Source organism: Rhynchophorus ferrugineus, unplaced genomic scaffold (genome assembly GCF_030347505.1).
Source record: "Rhynchophorus ferrugineus isolate W39M unplaced genomic scaffold, kcgeb_rfMv2 rfM1, whole genome shotgun sequence".
Lineage (NCBI taxonomy): Eukaryota > Metazoa > Arthropoda > Insecta > Coleoptera > Curculionidae > Rhynchophorus > Rhynchophorus ferrugineus.
The window spans coordinates 68523362-68548219 of NW_027472580.1; the positions used below are offsets into that span (position 1 = coordinate 68523362).

At 30.6% G+C, this 24858-nt stretch overlaps 2 protein-coding genes across 6 annotated transcripts in view; one reads left to right on the forward strand and one right to left on the reverse strand.

The window, feature by feature from the left end:
- Window positions 1–107: 107 nt before the first annotated feature.
- On the forward strand, window positions 108–1774 carry LOC143189178 (pre-mRNA-splicing factor Syf2). The gene is made up of 3 exons (XM_076393819.1): window positions 108–461; window positions 511–646; window positions 703–1774. The coding sequence occupies exons 1-3, from the start codon at window positions 242–244 to the stop codon at window positions 1025–1027; spliced, it is 681 nt and encodes a 226-aa protein (XP_076249934.1). The 5' UTR covers window positions 108–241; the 3' UTR covers window positions 1028–1774.
- The window catches only part of Tab2 (TAK1-associated binding protein 2), a 101720-nt gene continuing 77926 nt past the window's right edge, over window positions 1065–24858 (reverse strand). Inside the window, exons 4-8 of one of the 5 annotated variants that reach the window (XM_076393813.1) lie at window positions 5186–5307; window positions 3887–3989; window positions 2737–2970; window positions 1479–1535; window positions 1065–1274 (exon numbers count right to left, since the gene is read on the reverse strand). In XM_076393813.1, coding sequence (XP_076249928.1) covers window positions 1249–1274; window positions 1479–1535; window positions 2737–2970; window positions 3887–3989; window positions 5186–5307 — 542 coding nt within the window. In that variant the 3' untranslated portion in view covers window positions 1065–1248. Of the gene's footprint in view, window positions 1275–1397; window positions 1536–1559; window positions 2974–3886; window positions 3990–5185; window positions 5308–24858 lie in introns of those variants that run through there. The other 4 variants (XM_076393806.1, XM_076393797.1, XM_076393787.1 and 1 more) reach the window with 4 other exon arrangements.

The following is a 24858-nucleotide window of genomic DNA, read 5'->3' on the forward strand; positions in this document are numbered from 1 at the left end:
CAATTTTCATTAAATAATTAATTATCGGTTGCAGGTTATTAACTAATTATTTTTACACTTTTGGTCACAAAAAAAAGAAGACAAAATTTTAGCTTTCAATTGTCAATGTCAAATCACATCGAGGTTATCTGGTATATATTTTGTGGTTGTTGTTTCCTCTGTGGGTTACTGTTGTTATTACGTATTAGTATTCTCTTGTGTAAATAGCTAATTGTGCTGTATAATAACAATAAATAGAAATATGAGTGAAAAAGGGAAAACGTTTGCGGAGCAGCAGGCGGAACGCATGAAAAAACTTAGAGAACTTCATAAAAAGCGAAATGAAGCTCGAACACATAATCATCAAGAGGTTGTAGCTGAAGATGCTAGAAACAAGATGCCTCAAAATTGGGAAGCCAGAAAACGAAGAGCAGAATGGATTCTTAACGATCAAAAGGAACGCGAAGAAGCTGCTCAAAAAGGTAGGGAAAAAGTTATTATACTAAAATATGCTAACTAATTTATTTTTAGGTGAGGATTATGATAGACTTAAGCTTTTGAATGTTACTGCGATAGAGGCAGATAAATTGGAAAGGAAGAAAAAGAAAAAGAACCCCGATCAGGGTTTTTCAGATTTTGAGGGAGCTACAGTTAGGCAATATAATAGGTACTATAATAGTAAAACAAAACTTAACTTTTTAAATAATTTTAACTGTTTTGTAGACTAATAAAGACTATGGCACCAAAGGACATGGAAAAATATGAGGAACAAAAGGAAAAGTATGGAGATGCTTTTTATGCTGGTCCCAATACAATTGTTCATGGTTTACATCAGGACCGTCCAGAAGCAATTGATAATCTTGTTAAAAGTGTTGAAGATCAAATCGCAAAAAGAAATAAATATTCCAGACGAAGAATGCATAATGATGATGCTGATATTGACTACATTAATGAGAGAAATGCTAAATTTAATAAGAAATTGGATAGATTTTATGGTGAACATACTGCTGAAATTAAACAAAATTTAGAAAGGGGGACTGCTGTGTAATTTGTATTTATTGTTTTGTGAGTTTGATAAAAAAATATTATCAAAATAAGCATTTATTGTAAATAAATAAATAGTACAATATTTACATTCAAAACGTTTGAAATGAAAAATACATAGCTATATTACAAGGTGCTTACATTAATCATGAGCATTTAGGTAAAATATCTAAAAGTACTTTAATTTTTAAGTAATAAAATATTAAATGTATTCTTGTCTCAGTTTCATAGAATCCAAGAATGAGCAATACCTGTAAAATAGAAAATATATTAGTAATATACATATATACTTGTAGTAAGAAACACAATCATTGGGGTTATTAATTCATATGTAATGTTATCCAAAGATTTGTGTTATTTTTAATTTGCACACCAAAAACATCAAAGCATTTGAAAAATCTGTTAGTTATGTCATTCAGTCTAAACTGAGCTCACACAAGGTATGTATATCTTACGTCTAGACAGTCTTGGTGTAACATGTATGTGGATATTATCTCCAGGAGCAGCTGATACTAGAAACAAAAGAAAACAAATAATTTCCTTTAAACCATTTATTTACAGTATGATAAAATTACATATATAGTGTCATATAACATTTTAAAAAATACAAAGAAATCTACTGGGCCAGTGTTTTCTGAACAAATGACCAATCAATAGATTCCCTTTGTAAATTGACAAATTCTAATAAAAAACTAATGTAAATAAACTTTGTGAATGTTGTTTTTCCTTAATATATCACTTTAAAATCACAGTAGTTTTATTATGTACATATTGTCTCCTTGAGCAATCATTTTTGCAAAAGCACCGACTTCATTTTCAGATAATTCTGTAATATTAAATCATTCAAATAAAATGAGATGTATTAATCACATCTAAGAAATATGATCTAATATATATTCTAGTAACTTTTATTTTATTCTGATACTTCATTATGTGTATTACATATAGTATGAATACTATGTTGACTTGACGTGATGTTAAAAAAAATATCTTAATTATATTTGCTAGTTAAAAGCTATTATATATATTTCATTTATTATATTAATTTTTAACAATTGTTTTCAAAACAATTATTGAACTAGAATAAAATCATACCTACTTTTAAGGTAAACCAGTTAACATTTCGGTTAATTTTGCATATTGCCACAACTACATTTTATTAATGCATTTAAGTGTATCTGAAAAAATGCATCTAGTTATATTGGTATTGACTGATTGATGAACCTAGTAATATTTTTATATCAAGGACACAAAATTAATACCAAATTTTACGACAGTATTAGAAACCTAAATGTTAAAGTAAGAAACAAACTGTAGGAACATACATATATCTGAATTTTTTCTTTGATTGTAGCATTTCTATGATAAATATTTAAATTAACTGCAGCTCTTCATGTAATCAAGTTTTATCACTGTTATTGACGTTGCAGGTATCTTGATTCAATGATAATGCATTCAGTGATAGAACATTAGTGGCTGACGCACTGAGGCCAAGGGGATATCGATTATATTCTATTGAATTGTTATTAATATATTGCAGTCTGCTAAGCATTTGAGCTGAAGACAATGATTGGCTGGTTCTTAACGGTAAGCTTTGTGGGTCCTGTGCAGCGGCTGCATTAGCTGATTTCTTTAGCATGTTAAAGGGTACATCTAGCTCAGTAAGGTTAGGTAGGCTTTTCAAACCGTCGACGGCCAAATAGCTATTCCTACCGTGGTATACGCGGGGCATTTCGCACTGTTCACATTTGTCAAGGTCTGGATGGTTGAGGAATGTACAAAGGGAACAGTTCCACTTAGGGCCTTCAATTTCTTGAATAGGTAGATGCGGCGCCTGGTACAGTAGACGATTTGGTGGTAGTCGTCGGGTCATCTGAGGCCTCGGGTTATTGAATGGTTGGGTAACTAGAGGGCCGGTTGGTCCAGTATAAATATTTTCATAGAATTCTTCTGAAACAAATATATATATTAATAATTATATATGATAATATTGAATTAAAGATAAAGTTTGGCAGCGAATAACAAAATGTATCAATAATATACTGAATCATGCTATATTTTTCATTATATGAATCTGTGGATTTTGTGCTTACAAAGCATCTAGTTCTTAACAGAAATTAAGTAAATCAAGTGCAAATTTGATTTTAAATAAAAGGTTAGACCGGAAGGCGTTGGGTTAATATTCTATAAGAACCCTTCATCAATTCCTAGCTAAATCTTATAATATGCTAATAAATTTCCTTTGTTAAATATCTTCACTGTGATGCTTATTACTGCTTATAGATTTATCTCTTCGTCTCTTATCCATTTTCACTGAAATTTTCGTACAATTATATGACAATTTTCATCGTTTACACAAAATAAAACAAAAATAATTTCCAGCTGAGTTTTAAGTAAGTTCAGCTACGGTATAATTAATTACACTCATCCATGTGAAACCATGATCTTGGAATTTTGGAAAATAGCAAATAATAATAATCAAAAGTTGGCGACTAAATACTTTTCCAGCAATGAATGCATATTAAGAACATTAGTACGGAATTGAAAAACAACTTCTTCACTTAAATTTGAAGTATATCATAGTGAATATTTTAGATATTCTATACTTGAATGTAGAATAGATAATTAAATAATTATTAATTATTAAATTAATATATTTATTATTATATTAATATATTAAAACTGATGTTTTGTTGCGTTAAATAAGTAATGTATGAAGGCATATCAGGTCTTTAACAGCGCAAGAGTAATCATAAAAATTTAGTTTTCAAATCGATAACGTAAACATCACAAATGTTAGGCGTTAATTTGTGTAGTAAAATGTAAAAAATCAAATATATTGTTTTATACTATAGCTGCTTACCTTTATCAAAAAGTTCTGCGAGTTGTTTACATTGAACAGTCAAATGTTTGATTTCTTTTTGTAACTGTTTCTCTATTTCTGCAACTGTTCTCCTTTCGGCAGCCTAAAACGAGGAATAGAATTAATTTCTTTGAGTTAAATTTTACTGTTTTTACGCCATTTTAACTGTCTTTACACCATCTAAGACAGAGCCTCTAATAAAACATGGTTTTGATTTTTCTAAAATAATGAAAAAATAATTTCGGGTGTACTAGAATACTGTTTTTCTTAATAGAATAATGGAATAATCAGAGTAGTAAGTAGAATGCTACGATTAAACATGGATGTTCGAAAATTGATAGCTGTTTAAGTAGAATTATCAACGAAAAACATTAAACATGTTTTTAGTAACCTTAGAATGATAATGCGGAGAGAATTGATTTTGAATATATCAAGGCAATGCAACAGTATATATAAGATATAGATATTTTTAAAAAAATATGGATATTTGTTTGCCCGATAGACGGATAGTTGTAGATGAGAATATCGAACTCTTAGTTACAAAACAAAATATCAAGATTAAGAACCTAGGGTTTTTGATAGAGAGTATAAAATTTTTATTGTGAGATTTGTCCCCTTCTGGGCATCAAGTCTTTCTGCGTGGAATAGTGGGACTAAAGCGGAAAAAATTCGATAAAAAGATCTAAGGTTCTTGAAGAAGTGTATTGAACTTCTGTTCTGAGATCTCTCCCCTCACCTGACATCAAATGAATTTTGCGTGGTGTGGTATTGACATTCCTTGTTCGCCGATTATTGATATCGATAATTTTTAAAATATCGAAATATAGATATTTTTCTCCGCGGCCGACTTCTAACTACTTTATAATCTGTTCCGTTATCCAGTTTACCCTTCGTTAAAACGTTGAAATTTCGAGTAGGGGTGTCGCTGAAGAAAAATATCGATATTTCGATGGGGGGATGGCCGATGGGTGAAATCCCAAAACAAAAGTTGGATACTTTTCTTCGAGAAACCTAGGTTTTTGACATCGACTTTGTATTTTGAAACTAATAGTTCAATACTCTCGTTTACAACAGTCGATACTTCTTTAGAAAAATATCGAAAACTATCGGCCAAAAAATATCGATATATCGAGCAAAAAAATATCGGCAAAAATATCGATATATAATTATCGATAATTACACGATAGGTCGATATTTCTTCGATTGTTTCGACAACTATTACTTTACGTTGTATGAGTAAAAAAAGATACGAGTTTTATGTTGCCACAATAGATGTCTTAAAAAAATAGTTTTACTTACTTGTTGTCTTTTCTTCTCCAGTTCATTTACTTCCTGTCTCATTATCACCAGTTTAGTGTTGGCTGTTCGCAGCTCCACTCGCATATTATCTATCCGAGCTTGTTGTTTCATTAGCACTGGAGCTGTAATAGGATTTTCATATTAGTAGAAATCACTTTTATTATGCATGATATTTGCATTTGCTATTTAGTTTTGATAATATTGATTATACATATGATATTCCTGGCATCTTGTAACTAATTTCCTCACATAGTTTAAAAACGTTTGCTTCTTACTCATTTAAGCAATACTGTTATAATAAGACTTGACAGTAACATCTTTTTATCTAATTAACAGGTCAATTGAAAAGTCCCCGGCCTGACACATAGATGACGCTACTAGATTAAATCCATATGTTTTTTAATTAGCTTGAATCTTCAAAAGATGCTGTTGGATTATTAGTTTATGAATTATAGCATTGTGAGTGAAGCAACTTTTGTACTGTGAAAAAAAATGGATAAAAAGGAATTTCGTGTGTTGATAAAATATTGCTTTTTGAAGGGAAACAATACAGTTGAAGCAAAAATTTGGCTTGATGAGGAGTTCCCGGACACTGCCCCAGGAAAATCAACCATCAAGGATTGGCATGTTAAGTTTAAGTAGTGAAATGAGCACTGAAGACGGTGAACATAGTGGACGCCCAAAAGAGGTTGTTACCGACAAAAACATTTAAAAAATCGACAAAATGATTTTGAAATTGAAATTGATTGAAATAGTAGACACTCTAAAGATATCAACTGAACGTGTATATCATATCATTCACGAATATTTGGATATGAGAAAGCTCTGTGCAATGTGGGTGCTGCGCGAGCTCACTTTTGACCAAAAACACGAGTTGATGATTCGGAGCAGTGTTTGGAGATGATCAAGCGTAATAAACCCGAGTTTTTGCGTCGATATGTGACAATGGATGAAACATGGCTCCATCATTTCACTCCAAAGTCCAATCGACAGTCATCCGGGTGGACTGCACACGATGAACCCGCTCCGAAGCGTGGGAAAACGCAACAGTCGGCTGGCAAGGTTATGGCGTCTATATTTTGGGATGCGCATGGAATAAATTTCATTGACTACCTTGAAAAAGGAAGGACCATCAACAGCGACTATTACATAGCGTTATTGGACCGTTTGAAGGACGAAATCGCCGAAAAATGGCCGCATTTGAAGAAAAAGAAAGTGCTGCTTCACCAAGACTATGTACCGTGTCACAAGTCAGTGAAAACGATGACAAAAATCCATGAATTGGGCTCCGAAGTGCTTGCTCATCCACCGTATTCTCCAGATCTGCCACCCAGCGACTATTTCCTGTTCTCAGATCTCAAAAGAATGCTTGTTGAGAAGAAATTTTGAAACAGAGGCCTATTTTGAAGCTAAGGACAAATCGTACTTCAAAAATGGCATCGAAAAGTTGGAGGGTCGCTATAATCAGTGTATCACCCTTGAAGGGAATTATGTTGAATAAAAAAAAATTGCCAAAAAAAAGTGTTTTATTATACTAGGCCAGGGACTTTTCAATTGACCTGTTATACTATACTTTGTCATATTAAATTTGGTAGTTAAAATTTATTTTAAGATATAAAAACGTTGTAATTATTTAAGAAATAACAAGTCATCAATTTTAACAAAAATCAATTTTTTAAAATCAATATCGTATTATCATAATTTATCGCATTAAACCCAAAAATATTGTTAAAAAATATGTGGTTAAACATCCATGTAACAGCAAATTACTGGAAATCCCATGGTGACGTCAATTAAAGTGATTATCATTGATGTTCAAAGAAATGTCTGTGATAATCACTATTGATTGTTTTGCTCTGTAAACAGAGAAATTTACAATTCTGGAATAACTGTTGCATCAAAAAATAAATAAAAAACATAATAGAATATAAAATTTGGTATAAATATATGAATAATTTTAATGCAACAGAAATAAAAGTTTTATGTTTTAAAACCTTGATATTGGGACAAGTAATTTGCTCTTTGCAAATTTACAAACAAAAACATAATCAAATTAAAGTATGTGTTGAATATATTTATTATAAGATTCAATATTATTATAAGATTCAAATTCCTCAGTCCCATACAGGTGGTCGAATGAATTAAAGAGTTAATGAATATGGAGATTTAAGAAATTACATTTTTAACCTGATAGTGAATGGCTGAACCTTTTAACCTCATAGTGAAGATATGTTGAAGGCCCATTTTATTTTATTTACAGATTATGAATTATAGTATTGTACTGTTACTATTATGAGTTATCTCGATCATCACCATCATTGTTTATATATCTTAGAAATATTTGAAATTGATAAAAATACGATGTGATAAGTACCATAGCGTTAAAGCTATTATTTAATCAAAATTTATTTCTATTTTTTATTTAGTTATTCAAAAAGCAGTAGGATTAATCTGCAACATGTATTTTATAGCAGAATAAATGAAATTATACATTTCACTATAAATCGATATAAATTTTAATGTTGGTCATAATTGATATAATTATCGATTATATCATTCGATTTTTATTATAGCAATGCATGATTATTATCAATGCCGAGTAGAATTTTAACCAACTGGATGCTGTTGGTGTCGCAGAACTTTGAATATTCTTCAATAAAATCATCTAAATCAATCGCTTCTTCCTCCATATCTTTTTCGGAGCTACTCGCTATGCGCCGTTCATCTATAGCTCGATTTCACTACAGAAGCCTATTAGTATTCGTTTATCTTTCAGTCGTCAGACATACCCAAACTCTGCGTCTCTGAATTTGTTTCTCAACTGTGTTCTTATTGTTGCACCTTAAACGGATGACTTCATTTCTAATAGGATTTCGGAGAGAAACGGGCAGAATCTGCCTTAAACACCGCATTTGAAAAACCTTTGAGTGACAGTGTCTCAGTTTGTGAACTACACACAAATATCGACAAAGTAAAGGTTCAAGAGATCCGTCAGTCATCTCTAATATTAGAGAAATTAAATAATAATATATTAAATTAAATATAGTATTAAATACTCTTCAATGATATATTGAAGAGTATTTTGTATGATCTGCTATGATCTCAAATGTAATTTTCTGTCAACTTATTAGATTAATAATTTTATGAATATCTTCGAAAATGTAAATGGTAAAACAGATCTATAGATGACTTTATTTCTAGTATAAACAAAACATAATGTAAATAAATAAACTTCAATATAATTGTTACCTGTTGATAGACGTTATTAAATATGTTTGTAAATATATAATCAAGAATATAAAAAATGAATAGGTAACAAGGGTGGTCTAAATATAATATAATATAGACAAAAAGAAAGTATTAAATAACTGATATTTAACACGTTCAAGATAAGTCTCAATATATCCGTAAACGAGTGGTTCCCAGGGAATCATTATTGTTCTTAACAAGATCGTTTCTTGTTTGTGAAATAAGAAACGTTGCTCTTTCCACAAAGAGGAAAAATTATTCTAAAAATATTTTTGAAAATAAGAATCAGTCTCGTGTAGTACCTTGAACAAAGTAACAACAGTTTCGCCGTAATATAATTAATTTATATAGTAAAGGAGAACTTGCTAACTAGTATGCCGTGAAACTTTTGTTCATTTTTATTCGAACTTTCACTGAATCTCATCTTTCATCAAGATTAGTTGATTAATTTTTGCTGTAGCATCTGAATCGTTGATATTGTTGTACGAAAACTCACAATTCACGTGGAATAACTAAATTGCTAGTCTGTAGTACAAAACTTATTCTAATAATCCACTAATTTAGGACTGGCGAAAAAAATATAGATATTTTATGGGCCGGAGAGTATTGGAGTATAAGGAGATAAGGAGAGTATCGCATTTTTGTTTTGAGAATTCTTGTTCCCTGTCATCAAGTGCATTTTTATCGAAAAGTACGGTTGGAGTGAAGAAATATCGATATTGTTAAAGAAGATATGTATCGATACCTTTTGTTTGCCGATATACCGATAATATTTTTTGAAATATCGAAGTCGATATATCGATATTTCTCTCCGCAAATCATTTTCCATGAAAGTATTTTTTGAGGTGTGACAAGAGTAAGAAATTAGGAGACAAATAAACTGGGCGTTGACACCATTTGTGCTACAATTCACTGATTTTAGTGATGACTTTTTTCTGAGCTCTGTGAGCATGTGCGTTTGGATTTTTTTTAAACGAATTCTATTCGCCAAAAGGCAAGGCTACAAGTCTAATCCATACTGTTGAAAAGATTCACATAAACACTTCAATCATCTTTCTGTGCATTCGAATGTCTTTTGGTACCATCTATGGGGAATGAGGCACCTACTCTGCTAACACCTTGCTTTGTCTTTAAATTTCTCAAATTAAACTTAATTGTGAAAATTTGATTATATTTTAGAAAAAAAAGTTCTACTGGCGACGAACGGATGAACATATAAATGTGAATTTTAATCTCTATAATCTGGCAACATTAGGATGGAAGTTAAGATGTTAATTCAAAATTTAATTTTTTATTTAATCTTTAATTAAAATCATATTATTGCTTAACTTTTAATATTAATATGAAATAAGTATTTTTTTATTAAATTTAGCTTCTTACTAAAACAAATGCAATTGGGTTGTTACATATGCAAAAAATGATGAACTTGAAATCGATATTTTTTTTAGTTATACAAAACATGGTTTTGTTTTCCCGTGTAGATTTTTCCGGTTTTGTATAATCATTATGTAAAATCAATCATGTATGGGCTCCAGACAGTGTAACCAACTTAGAGGCCATCCTGGAAGATATCCGGTTTTACCTAGCCTGGTTACTGGCTATGGATAAGCACAATTAGAAAAAGGAAAAAATAGATAAATAATTTTACATTAGGAAAACTGTCCTATAGCCTTGGCCATTCCGGCTATTTTCATTGCATATGGTAGCAAATTAAGCTTAAATCATGAGACAATGGATAAAACGTAAAAATAACTGCTATATTTGATGTACTTAAAAGTAACTTAATACAGTCCAGGTTCATGTTATGTATCACTCTTATTTTCAAGAGTCTTCGATATAGATCAATATTTCTTGAAATTTCTATATAGACAGCCGAGATATGCAACCTGGCATTGATAATGTTTCATGCGCTCTATGAGATGTAAAAAACTATAGGCATACCGTTTCTACGACAATAAATCACATTTTTTTAAATTTGGGATGCAAAATATTTTATTATCGACATTTTGACGAAATAAAATATCGCCATACACCAAATTGATAATATTATTATCGCTTAGTAACACCCGACAAAAATATTGCTCAAACATAATGACAAAACCGTTATTAAAGACAGCTGAAAAATATATAGCCCTTTCGAAAAAAACGGCCAATATACGTCATAGATAACGTCGAACATATTACCAATTTCAGTGTACAAAAATGTAAATTTCGTTTTAAATTCGTAGTGGATTTTTCCTTCTCATATTATCCCTGTTGGAATATATAGAATGCTGTGTGATGCGTCGGAAGATGTAATGTCGGACCAAATGTCTGCAAAATTCTTCAAAATATTAAGTGGTAACAATTAGAGGTTATCATATAAGCTGCTAAACTTTGTAAACCAAAAGTCGAATTTGATGCCCTAAACCTGCGACGTGCTGACATAAATTTTGATGATCCGTATTGGCTGTTTCATTGAAAGCTCTGTTTCATCTGGGACGTTAGTTTCAAAAGCCGCACAGATGCTCACTCCGCAGAGTAGATTGTTGAGATTACTATTAAGTAAAAAGGTCTAGAGGATTGTGAGAATAAAATTCTTTTCTTAACCTCGGTCGCTTTTACTGATTTATTCATATTAATCTGTTTCCCTTCCTTTTATTATTTATTACTAGCACTATTTTACTAGTACTATTAATTATATACATATAAGTATTAAAATAATATTCACATTTTGAATAGTCATCCCAAGTCTCAATCTCGGATCAAAGCTCAGTCATGTATTCAATTTTCAATCTTTTCAGTTATCCTAAAAATTATGTTATCACGACTTTAATAAAGGTTCTAGATTTTATTTTCATTAACATTATGGTAACAAGGTACCAAGGTCGATGGAAGATAAATATGTTATGTAAACACGTGCTGATTAGGATCGCTTTTAGAACGTAATATTTTAGGTAAAATATTACAGTACTCTAAAAAAAATCACTAAAAAATATCATTCCTCATGAAACAATTGTAATCCATCCATTTCCTTTCTAAATTATTGAACGAGTATAATTTTTACTCAATAATTTATTTTATTTAAAAACAATTTTTAATTGGCTTTATTTTAAACTTTGTAGAAAAATCAAGAATGAACGAAAAATACAAGCAAAGAAAAATAACTAATAACAGACATCAAAATAAAAGGAGTCCTTTAAAATATTTGATGTGTAACGTAAGACCTGTGTTATTTGTCTATAATTAATATACAATTGAACAACACACATTTTTTTTACCAGACATGATGGTTGTGACTTATTCCTGTTGACGTCAAATGTAGAAACACAGAGGAAAAATAAGCAGATTCTTGGATAGTTTCAAAATGTGTCCTTACGGAGTTCAAAAGCTACAAGAAATATGAGAAATAATAATGGTTAACGATAGATAACGTATATTTCATATTAAATATTCAAAGATATTTATTATTTCTGTTGATATTTTAAGGAATTGAAATAAAATAGTATTAGGCCTATAAGTTAATTTTAAAGCATTTACAACAGATTGTGTTACTGTCTTAAATCGCACTGGATACCTTTGTAACCAATTTCATGTTGAAGTCTCATCACTTTGCAGTATGTGTGATTTCATCAAAATGTGAGAAAAAATGTTTTAAATAAATAAATTACATTAGATGAAAGTTTTACTTACTAAGTTAAAAAGGTGGCTGCAGGTCATCGAATGTTGTGTTAAACTTTTGGTAACCATGCCGTATCCATTTCAACATGTGAATACTGGTATCGACGTTTTAAAAGGGATTATATTGACACCGAAGACAAAAAGCATTCTGGGCAGCCTATTGGTCATAATTGATGTATATGAACCGTGGACTACGCGAAAAATGACCAAAATATGAACAAAGTCACAAAAGTGTTCGACGAAAACGCCCGACCACATGTTGTAAAGCCAGTAAAAGCATACTTGGAAACACAAAAATGGGAAGTACGACTCATCCTATTCTCCAGACTTTGCTCCTTCTAATTGTTACTTGATCCGACATATTAGGCCGAGATTCCTATATACTTCAATTCTTCATCTTCTTATATTATATTATTATGAAGATACCAAAAAATAAGTGGATTCGTGGATAACCTTAAAAGACACGTTGTTCTATAGAGGTGGAATCAATAAATTGTCCGATGGGGAAAGATGGGGAAAAGTAGCAGCTATCGATGGACAGTACCTTGAATTAAATATATAGTACCGATTTCTCACAATAAAACTTCAAATTAAAAACAATCCTTTAAAAATAATTTATGGGCCTAATTTTTAAGTAAAATAATATATAAAAAGATCCATCGGGCTAAATCGTCAAGAAGAAACATTATTGACGCTATTTACTTGAAAATATTGGAATAATAGACCAATAACAGTAGTAGTGAACATAGTACTGTTTTCGCTACATTTTCATTAAATATTTAATTCAAATTATTTCGTAACAACTTCTGGGTATTCCCTCAACTCAAAGACTGCTTTGTTTGAAACAAAATGAATCCAATCGAGAAGACTTTGATGACCTCAAACGAGGGAACGAAAGAAGTTGAGAAAAATAACAACTTTTGCATTTAATTTTAAAAGTCTTATTATTTCTTGATCACTGCAATACTTAATTATTAAGAGTAAATAAACCATTACGTTTTATTTTTTTAAAATGTCAATGACATTTTTGATATCAAACAAGTTTATTAGGATTATATACAATTTCAAGAGAACAAACAGTGAATATGTTGTTTTTATATAATTAAATATTAATATAAGAAACTACACATTCAGTCAGTAACGCAATACGTAATTTATTTATAAGTTATATATTTTAAGATGCTTGAGTTATATTAAGTATTATTTATTTCAATCAAGGTCAAATACTAAGAACCACTAATCTAATCAGCGTATAAATTGGAATACAAAAAATCCCACGAACTCTATGCTTATAGAGTTAATAATAGTTTTAAGCACTTATTGAAAAACGAATATATCGACTAGTCCACTCTTTACCTGTTTTCCAAGTTTGAGTCACTTATAGTCTTTCGTAGCACCACACAGTGTAACAGTCTGTTATAACAACACTAAATTATTTAGGCCGAATGTTTACGCTGCGAAACAGTTGTTTCGTTTTATTTTAGAGATGACAACAAAGCAACTGTCCCAACAGAAATCGCACGATGCATGGCTTAATTTTGATTTCGCCGAGCGTTTTTCTTATCAAACGCTCACACAACCAATGGCAGAATGTTTTCTTATCTGTGTTTGATAAGGTTTGATAGCAGTAATTAATGTCACATTAGTCGCTATTAATCTAGTCAAAAGGTAAATTAGGTGATACATTGATTACGAAATTGCATTATTATCGACGATCTCGAATTCAATGATTGAATTCGAACAATAACAAATGTTGATCTGCTAATATCGAAAGTACTGTAACAGAACAGTTTATATTAATAAACCAACCCATATAAGTATATAGTTTTAGTTTTATTTAGTAACCTAGGATTTTGTGTTGCTTTCAAGGATTTTATAGTCATTTCGCGATTCTACAATTGTGTTTTTCCATTTTTTTGGACACACTTGTTTATGTGTATAAATAAAATTCATATAATAAATTAAAGTAAAATATTTAACAAAGTGTATATATAGTCTATTCAAAGTTATTTTAGTAATGCACATAGAAAAAATAGACATTTCACGTTATAGGCGACCTTGGGGAAATGTTTTGTTTAGTTCAATCAACGGTAGCGCTGCGATCGCAAATTGTGATCGGCTTATTTTAAATTCCTGGTGCCGCCACTAACATGGAACGTGATTGGTCGATCAAATTGTGTGAAATCAGCATTTTCCATGGGCGTCCATTTCTAATTTTGTTTTTTGAAGGTTTTGGTTTTTGTTTAAATCAAGAAATCTTCGTTTTACGTTGTGCATATTTTTTGTTTTACATTAATTATTATGGAGTGATAATATAAAAAATGATGACAATGCGTCAGTGTAGTAAAAGATGTAGTGTACCGGGGTAAAAATCTACTACGGAAATTAGACATCGTTTTAAAGAATGATCTCGCTCCTTTCCAAAAAATGGGTTAATCAAGTAAATAGTAGTAAGTTACCCGGAAAAACCACAATGTAAATATATCAACGTCATGGTGTCTGTCACGGACATTTTAGTGAAAAATTTAGAATTACCCTTCCTCCAGGAACAGATATTAGGGTAAATGCATATCCAACATTGTTTTTATCAGGTACATATACAATTATCTATCTGCTACATGTCTGTTTATATATTGTTTGTTTACAGAAAATCAAAACCTACTTATGAAGATATTAATGGTTATAAAATTCAATTAACCTACCAAGTTGTTCGTATGCTGTCAGTGTGATTTCTCTACATAAAGAAGTCTTACAAGAAGGTAATAATTAAGATAACTGGATAATTAGTAGTAATAAATACTACTTTTAATTGTAAAATATCCCTAAAATATTTGTAATACTTTAACTTTTTAGAACAATCAGTGTTCAATCATTTTATAGTAGAGGAATTATATATTTAAATTTGATTGCCTTGTTAAGAAAATATTTGTTACGGTGCCATCAATTAAAAATTTAATTGCTACTTTTAGGGGATTTATTACCTTAAAGAAATCTATTGTGTGTAAATTTACAAATAACTACATTTGTTTAACAAATCTTAACCAAGATTGCTTAAAGAATTTTGTTGGATCTATTAGAGGTGATGAAGGTGGAAACAGCATCTTTCACCTAGTATGTTTGAGTAATCTTTAAAAGGGCTCATCATCACTTCAATTTTTTCACATCATTCTCCCGGAGAAAATTGTGAAGAAGATGAACATGTTAGATAACTTATATTCTTTTTTAACGGGAGATCTAGTACCACTTGAGGTTGTTAAATCACTAGCTGAGTCTATATTTTCAGTTCCAGAGAACTTTACTCTGACGAAAACAAGAGTCTAATATTGTGTTTTAGTCTTATTTCGGGCGATTTAACAAAACTTCTGAAAAAGAGATAATATGCAATATTTGTCTACATTCTATATTAAGTAGTTCCACAGATTAAATACTTTAAAATCTAAATATCTTTAAAAAACATACATTTTTAGTGTTTCAACTTTCCAATCCATAGTGATTTCCAAGACCAAATTTTAAAAGTTATTATGAGGTGTGATTGTATTTTTGGGTTAATGAAGTTAATGCAATATCAAGAGGGAAGTTTATTTAAAGTTTACCTTCAATATATCAAGATAAGTTAGAACTCTAATAGATACCATAAAATCGATGGCGCTAAACAAATATGGGAAGGCCTTATAGAAGAATTATAGATATTTTAATTTTGCCTAGAATAGAGTTCATAATTGTTTTTTTGTTGCTTTTTGTTTATATATATTTATATTATTTACACTTATGTATATTTGTGTAGGACTTTATTTTAATAAATTAACTTTAAAAATTAAATTTGGATTTTTATTTAAATACTATTATCGAATAAATGTGACGTCACAAAATAATCAGGCGAAATGGCAGACCAATCAAAGCAAAGTATTTTCCTTACAGGTTTCTACATAACTATCTTAAACTAACCAATCAAATTCACGTTATCAGCGCTGCCAATGATTGAACTAAGCAACATTTTGCCCCACTACTTACCATTGGAGTTGCACACCCCTGGTAATGCATCATGGATATTTGTGACCTCGAAATATTGCAATGTTGCCTAATTAACTCTGAGTTTTAGTTTAGTTTGGCTTTACATACAAAAAATTCTAATCTAAATAAAATAATTGAACAAAAATATTATGAAATATAATTTATTTTAACATTATAGTAAATCTAAAAATACAATTATACAGCCACAATAATTTATAGGTAAGAGTTAAAATCTCTCATCACTATTGCTTTCAAGAATTTTTCATACATCTGACAGCCGGTCGCCGTCCGGTTGTCAGATGTACGCTAAATTATTCAAAATATTACTTATAATTACTACAGGTCATAAACCGGCAAATATTATTTTAGCCCTTTGGTTATTTTGATAATTTGAAAATGTTGAAAACAATAGATATTCAGGGTCACAAATTGATTGCGGTTTTAATAGGTTATTTCAAATAGGAACCAGATAATGGAGGCCCCCTTGTGTCCGTAAATTCCTTTAGAGAGGTAATTATTGATGATATTATAATTAGTATGTTTACTGTGAATAACATCGCTTACAAAATGAAGAATAATATGTTAATGTCAACCAAGAAAACCCGTCGACATACAAAGTGGGTGACGAATCTTGATCATCTTGATATTGGCTCTATTCGAGAGCAAATATACGAAATGTATAAGAACAGTAAGTACACAAACTATTTTATCGATATAAAAATAATTTAATAAAATTAGTTTAGACAAAATTTTCTGTCTGATAAGTATACATAAAAGAATTAGGGACATGCAGCCTTTTGAGGGATGTACGACATCCTTTTATATACCCTTACAGGGCATAGGGTTAAATGGTTAAAAAAGATAACCCTCGGAGAGGTTTAATATAACTTCCAGACATTACCTTGAATTTGTGTATCTTGAGGAAACTTGGATATTTCAAAATGGTTCATTGTGGCACTCTTAGGAAGATGGTGACAAAAAAAGTATAAGGACAACGAAAATTGATGGAAAAAGGTCAAAGTTACAATAGCATCCGATTAGGTTTTGTTGATCATTATATTTATTAATAATTAATTGCGGATATATTGCTGGTCGAGAAGGATATTCCATCAAAAACTGTTTGGATATGTGGAAGGAAGCATTCTCAACCATCATATCTTGGGTTTAGATGGACACGATTAGACATACAGAGAAAGTAATTGATAAACGGTGGAATTGTGAACATGTTTCAGACAGATTAGAAATTAACAGTTTAGTGATTGAATTGGACAATGAGTGGGACTTTGAAAGTGACTGAAGAAAAATTTCAGGATATGTGATAATGCTGTGCGATGCTAGAAATTCCTGAGACAGAGTGATGAGAGTGGAAACAACTAAAGATATGCACATAATTAATTGAATATAACTGTAGAAAATGGTATTGTAGGGCGTGAAAGATTTGTGTGTACAGATGTGATTGTAGTTGTTCAAAATTAAACATGAGCATTAGGTTACAAAAAAAGTTTTAATTATATGGTAAATATCGTATGAGGACATAATCAGCTCCCTATCGAGAATGAATACTAACTGTTTTGTAAATATGGTAAAAGCATTAGACAGAATTCAGTGATTAATTTTATGAAGAATGGTGTACACAAATAGTAGAAGAAAAAATAAAATATAAAATATACAATATATAAAATATACCTCGAATGAAAGTAAAATACGTTTCTCAGATATACAATTGTTAATTAGGTGGATTAGGCCTCTAGGGGGATAACACTACATAAAAAAACGCGCCTAGAAACTCTACCTCATGTATGGTGTGGAAAAGCGTTAAATATAAATAAAACAAATCTAACCTACAAACTAATACAGCTGTGTCTTAATTGTAGTTTTAAGTCCTTCGATAATATATGTATTAGATTTATTATAATGTTAAAATAAATTATATTTCATAATATTTTTGTTCAATTATTTTATTTAGATTAGAATTGTTTTGTATGTCAAAGCCAAACTGAACTAAAACTCAGAGTTAATTCGGCAACATTGCAATATTTCGACGTCACAAATATCCATGATGCATTACTAAAAAAATTTTTAATAGACTATAGATAAAATGAATGTCAACATTCAGGATGACAGGAAGGGGTACAGCAATCGAATGATGTAAATACTAACAATAATTATTGGGAGTTAAAAAAGTCATTCGTATGAGTTAAATTCTACGATAATAATCAATCTCTTGTAGAAATTCTATAGACCAAAACTATTGTCGCCGATTTGAGTTTTCTTATAATAGGCCAGATGACTATTTTTGAACGACTTTAAGACAATTCTACGTATTTATTTTACCCGGTACAAAAGTTATTTTTGTAAAAAAATCGATTTGAAAGAAAAATTGTTTGAAATAGTGTAATTTTAAATTTGTGCAAAAATGCTCTAAATCTGCGCATGAAGTAGTTGTCTTCGTCGCACTGGACGGTTTGTATGCGGACAGGTCTTATTTATACATTATTTTAATAATTTTGTGTTATAATTAGACGCTTTATTGGGTATCAATGGTGTCAAAACCCCTAAGGTAAATATGCATCGCTAGAAATCCCAAACAAGTTGTGTATTTTCGTTCGAAGACAGAAAAATCTTGCAAGGCGGGAACCAGCCAGTACAGTTTGAACATCGGTAATTTATTTATAGCAATAAGATCATTAAAATGTAAATATTTACTATCTTAAGAATCTCTAATTATATCCAAATTGTAATTATTGTAATATCGAGGTAAGTAACGTTGTTGATTTGAGATTAGGCATCATTTGTTTTGTTTATTGTGTATATCCTTTCTAGTTTTGTTCTTTTTCCAGTTAAAAAATAATATAGACAATTATATTAAATATAATTTAATTTTTTAGTTTAGGTTTAGTCGTACAAGTATGCATGAAGTGAGACAACTGAACTCACTGAACATTCAGTGCTATTCACTACTGACCATATATTCTCAAAATATAACGAAACATGTTAATTAAATTCAAGCCTTCAACAAGTGTTAATAAAATTCCATCTTGGCTAAATTGTAACAAGTTAATATCAAATATCTGATTTTTGTAGCAAAAACTTCGATGGATATTTCATTAGGTAAGGTAAGTGACATATATTTGATTGAACAATGTGACTTTATCAAGATTTTAAAGCCTAGTATGTGTTTTATGGCAATCATACCTCTCAAATATTTCAAAAGAGACATATATGCAGATAATGAATGAACCAAATGTTGTCACTGAAGTCAGGTAAAGCAAAATAAACTATTTCAATTTAACTGTGGAATATAAAATATAGTCTATTCAAAGTTTATTTGTAAATGCGTCATCGAAATTTGTGACGCCAAAATATCGCAATGTTGTCGCATCAACTTTGAGTTTTAGTTCAGTTTATTAAATAAAATAATTGAACAAAAATGTTATCAAATATAATTAATTTTAACATTATAGTACATCAAAAAACTACAATTAATTATACAGCCATAATAGTTTATATGTTATGTTAGAGTTCTAACCTCTTATCACTATTGCTTTCAATAATTTTGCATATGTCTGACAACTGGACGACATTGACAGGCTCATTCGCTTACGTGTTGAAACTAATCAGACAGCATTGTGTCTCTTTTTAATTAGAATAAAATGAGAAGAAAAATATTGTCTAATTCTAAAACGACCTTACAAATCGCGACATGAAATACATTAAACATCCTGATAACACATATAGAACTAAACTTTGAATAGACTATATATAATAATCCAAATAAAATCGACGCGCACCAAAAAGTTTAAACGTTTGAATGCGGCTATGATGGTTAGGAAAGCGTAAATAACGTCAATGTTTCGTAGCGCTTCTGATTGGTGTTCAACTTAACGCGGCGAATGCAAAGACAGAGGCAGGTGATTGGTCATAAAATTCACAGCTTGTTGCAGCGCTTGAGGACATATTGAGGCTGTGCGAGAATTAACAGTGTCCCAGTCTCAGTCCAGTTTGTTTCACTGCATGGGAATGGGCCGCGGGAACAGGAAGGATACCGAAAATGTAGCTTTTTGAAAACTTTGAAACTCTTTGATATCAAAAAACCCGAGCACTTTTATAAAAACGAAAATAACTTTTTTCATTTTCCGTTAAAATACGTGAGGTTGTAGATTCAATGATACAGATTGCTCAAAATCTCGCACTAGTTAAGTTGCTGTAAAAATATAGAAAAAGTCATTGACTAATCGAACTGTCCTCGTAACAAGTCAAATATTTCGACTCAATTCGATTATATACCAAGAAGATTGATGTTATTTTGTCATGTCTAACAGAACTATCGTGAAGAATTGGTTGAAGTAGTGGTAAAGGTGACGGGACGGTCCTTCTGCTGCTGCGATGGTCTCGGGTTTGAAGCCTGCTGGAATTTATGTTTGTGACCGTTTAACATTTGTGATTGTTCTTAAGCAGGAATGCAAAAACCGACAAGGAAAATGACCAATGGTCACGCTAGTAACCAGGCTGGGTAAGATGAGATGCGTTCTGGGATAATGTCCAAGTTGGTCACTCTTATCTCTCAAAAACACAAGTCGGCTGGAGCGTTGAAGACGCTATTTAACACTTGTAAATAAATCATTAGTAATACAATATAGAAAGCCCATCGGACATTGCGTAATGTTTCTGGCGATGAGTGCTTAAGTGAACGCTTTACCGCTTATTCGTGTAAGACTAGCCTTTAAAGCAAATCTTATAGGAATTGTGGTTTTACTACAAAAGTGGTAACAATTCATGGAAACAAACGGCTCATATATCACTGATCAGAGTTTGAAATTCATTTAAATAAATTCGCTTTCAAAAACATGAAAAGAACCGAACTCTCTTTCTAGCTAAATTTTGTCAACAACGTCAACAATTTAGGAATTAAAAATAATGATCCCATTAAACTAAGTCGAATATAGATTGTTATTTGACCTCCGGCAGGTTCAAGTCCATTTTTTGCTTCGATGTTGGGACAATTCTCATTTTCTATTTTTAGATTAGCAAGAAGCAACTTCTTCGCGGTTAGTCGAGCCAAAAAATGTTGACCGTAACAGAAACCACAACATATATCCATTTTTTTAATGAATTCTAATATTTACAAGTGGCAATGATTTATGAATATATTTAATATTCATGGAGCCATCGTGAAATAATAATAAAATCATTTTTTTAATACAGAGTGGCCCGCAGCAAGGTTAACTTTTAAAAATACTTCACAATGTTAAGTGATCTGAAGTATTCAAAATTAATTTTTTTTAACCAATGTTTTCTTTTAATTCCGATAGAATTTTTGTGTTACTGATAAGATTACATATGTTTATTGTTAGGGGCGTCAATTAATGCGTGATCGACGTGTGTGCGAACTACGTTGTATCAAAGGTTCAAAAAAATTGTGTAAAATTGCGAGAAAATAGGTTTTAATTAAAGTGAAACATGTTTCTTGCAAAATGGATAAGAATGGCTACAGCCTATGCCGGTGTGTTTTGCCTATGATTCTTCACGACCGTTTTCCGCCATTTCTATACTCTATTACGCAGGTTAATGGGAAACCGACAATTCCGGACCCTGAAAAGCATGACGGAAAATAATTTGCCCCCTTTTAAATTAGCTACTGTAAAAAAAAACGTTGCGTTACATGCGGCCTTTAGTACTCTAGATCGACGCTCACGGATTATTACAAGACAAGGTACTGAGGTACAAAAGTTCGTCGAAAACGTCTCATGTAATTTATGGTCGAACTCTTACCTGAAGGACAAATTTCTTAAAAATGTCCGGGAGCAAATTTATTCAGAATGTCATGACGGTCCCCCGTCAGTCACAGGGAATTGTGATTTTGGCCTGAGAAGCAATGAAACCGCGAAGTTGAAACGATTCCAAATGGAGTGTTCAGTCAATTCATGGAGTCGTATCCTTTTAGGTCTTTTTCATCGCATATAAACATCTAGAAACAGTTGATTTATCAACTGCTAATCTGTTTGAAAGGTTTTGAGAGTTTGAATGGGTTTTTATCTAATAAGTCCTGCAATTAATTGTCTTTTTGTCATCCAGATCATTCTTGGCAAATGAGATCAAATCACCACCATTTTTAAATCCATAACTGACAGTTGGGACAGGCGAAACATTATCAACATAAGTTTGTAAAAGTATTGAATGGGCTTTGGTAGTAGACTTCTTTGATAAAAAAAGTGCAATGAACGATTGTGATGAATAAATGTCGAAAGTTAAGAAGTTGTTTACACTGATACTTTGCATTTTCACCAATAGAAATCGCTAATTAAAATATGTGTAGGTAACCTAACATCTCATAGATTATATATGGTAAATGTAAGAATATAAGTGAAAAGGAGCATAAATAAATAAAAAATTAAAGGTAAATACATAAAAGAGAGATGTTAAATGTAAAATAAAATGAGAAATTTGAAAGATGAAGGACAACCACCACAAAATACCACTGTAGTACACAATTTCGACACACAGTAAAATGAATTGCTACCACAGATATGTGTGATGTCTGATTTCGATTATCATGTTTTTTTTTAGCTCCACATAGATAACTTTTCTCTTAAACATACATTATTATTGTACTTGTTAAGTTAGGTATATATTCACAATATTTTTACATTTGTTAGTTTAGAAGGAAGGTTCCATCCTTTCTATTTTTACAAGTTCATTATGTAAATTTTAAGAAACAAGGCTAAGTTATCGAGAAACGAAGTAACTAGCTCACAAACATAAAATCAAGTACCTTACTGTAGATTCCGTGTTGAAATCAATACCTCGTAATAAAGCGAGACTACAATTTATTATGGTTATACAGAAAAAATATTTTAACAAAAACATTGAACCGACTTCAAAAAACAAATAAGGAATTCACTTCTTAGATTTATAATACAAAAAAGAACGTTTTAAAATAAAATATGTACTATAATGTATAATTGTCGTAATAACTAAGTAAAAATAAACAAAAAACTTAATTAATCTATCTACTACACATATTTTATTTTCTACTATATACATAAAATTTAGCTTAATACCTACCTAAACCTATTTATTTAATTACAATGTTATTTTAATTACTACCAAGTGATCACTTTGAAGTCAGTGCTGAGGAACAAATTAGATTTGTTTTTTTCTTAATTTAATTTTCACAACATTTTATTATTATTATTATACTGTTTGGGTTAATATGAATAAATGCCTTTAATTGAGGTACTGAGAACATCAATGAAAACGAAAGAAACAAAACAAAATTGGTGCCAAATATGGTACATTTCAAAACCGAAGTAATAGCATCGATATACTCAATTATGAAGGAGTATATTCACATAACATTGATGTATGATTTTAAAAAAAAACACCAGTATGAAACCATAAAATGAATACTGATATATACAAATTTTACATATAGCATAACAAACAGTTTGAGAGCTAGTAACATTTTAGATTCTCTATTCACCTAATTTTGTCGATATTGTCACATGTAGAATATATTAGACTTTTTATTCATAGTTTTATTTCAGTTGCATTTTCGTATTCGTTACTGGGATGAAATATATTCATAAACCCAATTTGTCGTCTCAGCTTCACAATATTTTGTTCATTTCTTCAATTACCAATAAAAAACTAGTGTTTTGTTATTTTTTTCTGAATTTAATGAAATTATTGCAACTATATTTAAGAAACTAATACCAAACGAGCGACGAACATAATCAAGATTCATAGTTTTTACCGCTTTCAAGTGCTCTACGCCAAGTGCATTTAATTTAACAGCATAAATTAAATAATTTGGATTCTTCTACTTTCGGATATATCATCTTTAATACCGAAATTAGGAAAATATGTAACAAAATCGCATATTAGATGAGTGAATTAAAATTCCCTACGAAACAAAACAACCGAAGAAGAAAATAATGGGAATGAAAAAAAAAAGAAAGAATTATGCACAAGCACATCGTTAAAAGTTGCAATATTGTTATAAACACAGAGTCAAAGCTGGAAATTATTGGTTTACAATTTGTCAAATGCATACAGAAGATGGGCTACTGGATGCCTCTTATTCTCATCCATTGTATCCTTTGTCTTTAAATATTGAAGTTGTGAGTGATGAACAAGAGTGTTTCACGAGGTCATTCCGATATATCTGTATTAGGGAATGACTAAAAGTAAATGACTAAGTTTCTTTTTGTGATAGTTTATATCTTAATGTATGGAAATATATTAATAATAGTTTTATCGTCAATGTGTATACCGGAGGTTTAATTTTGATTCCATTACTAATAATTATTAGTACAATATTTTTAAATGTCAGTGTAATTAGTACATATAATTCATTGAAATAACAGGTCAATTGAAAAGTCCCCGGCCTGACACATAGATGGCGCTACTAGAATTAATTTCATATTTTATGTTATATTTTTAGTTAGTCCTAACCCTCAAAATATGTATGTATAAATTTGACAGCTGTCGGATCATTAGTTTGTGAAGTATAGCATTTTGAGTGAAGCAACTTTTGTTAAGGTGAAAAAAAAAATGGATAAAAAGGAATTTCGCGTGTTGATAAAATATATGTTTTTTTGAATGGAAAAAATACAGTTGAAGAAAAAAGTTGGCTTGATGCCGAGATTCCGGACACTGCCCCAGGAAAATCAACCATTAAGGATTGGTATGCTAAGTTTAGACGTGGTGAAATGAGCACTGAAGACGGTGAACGCAGTGGACGCCCAAAA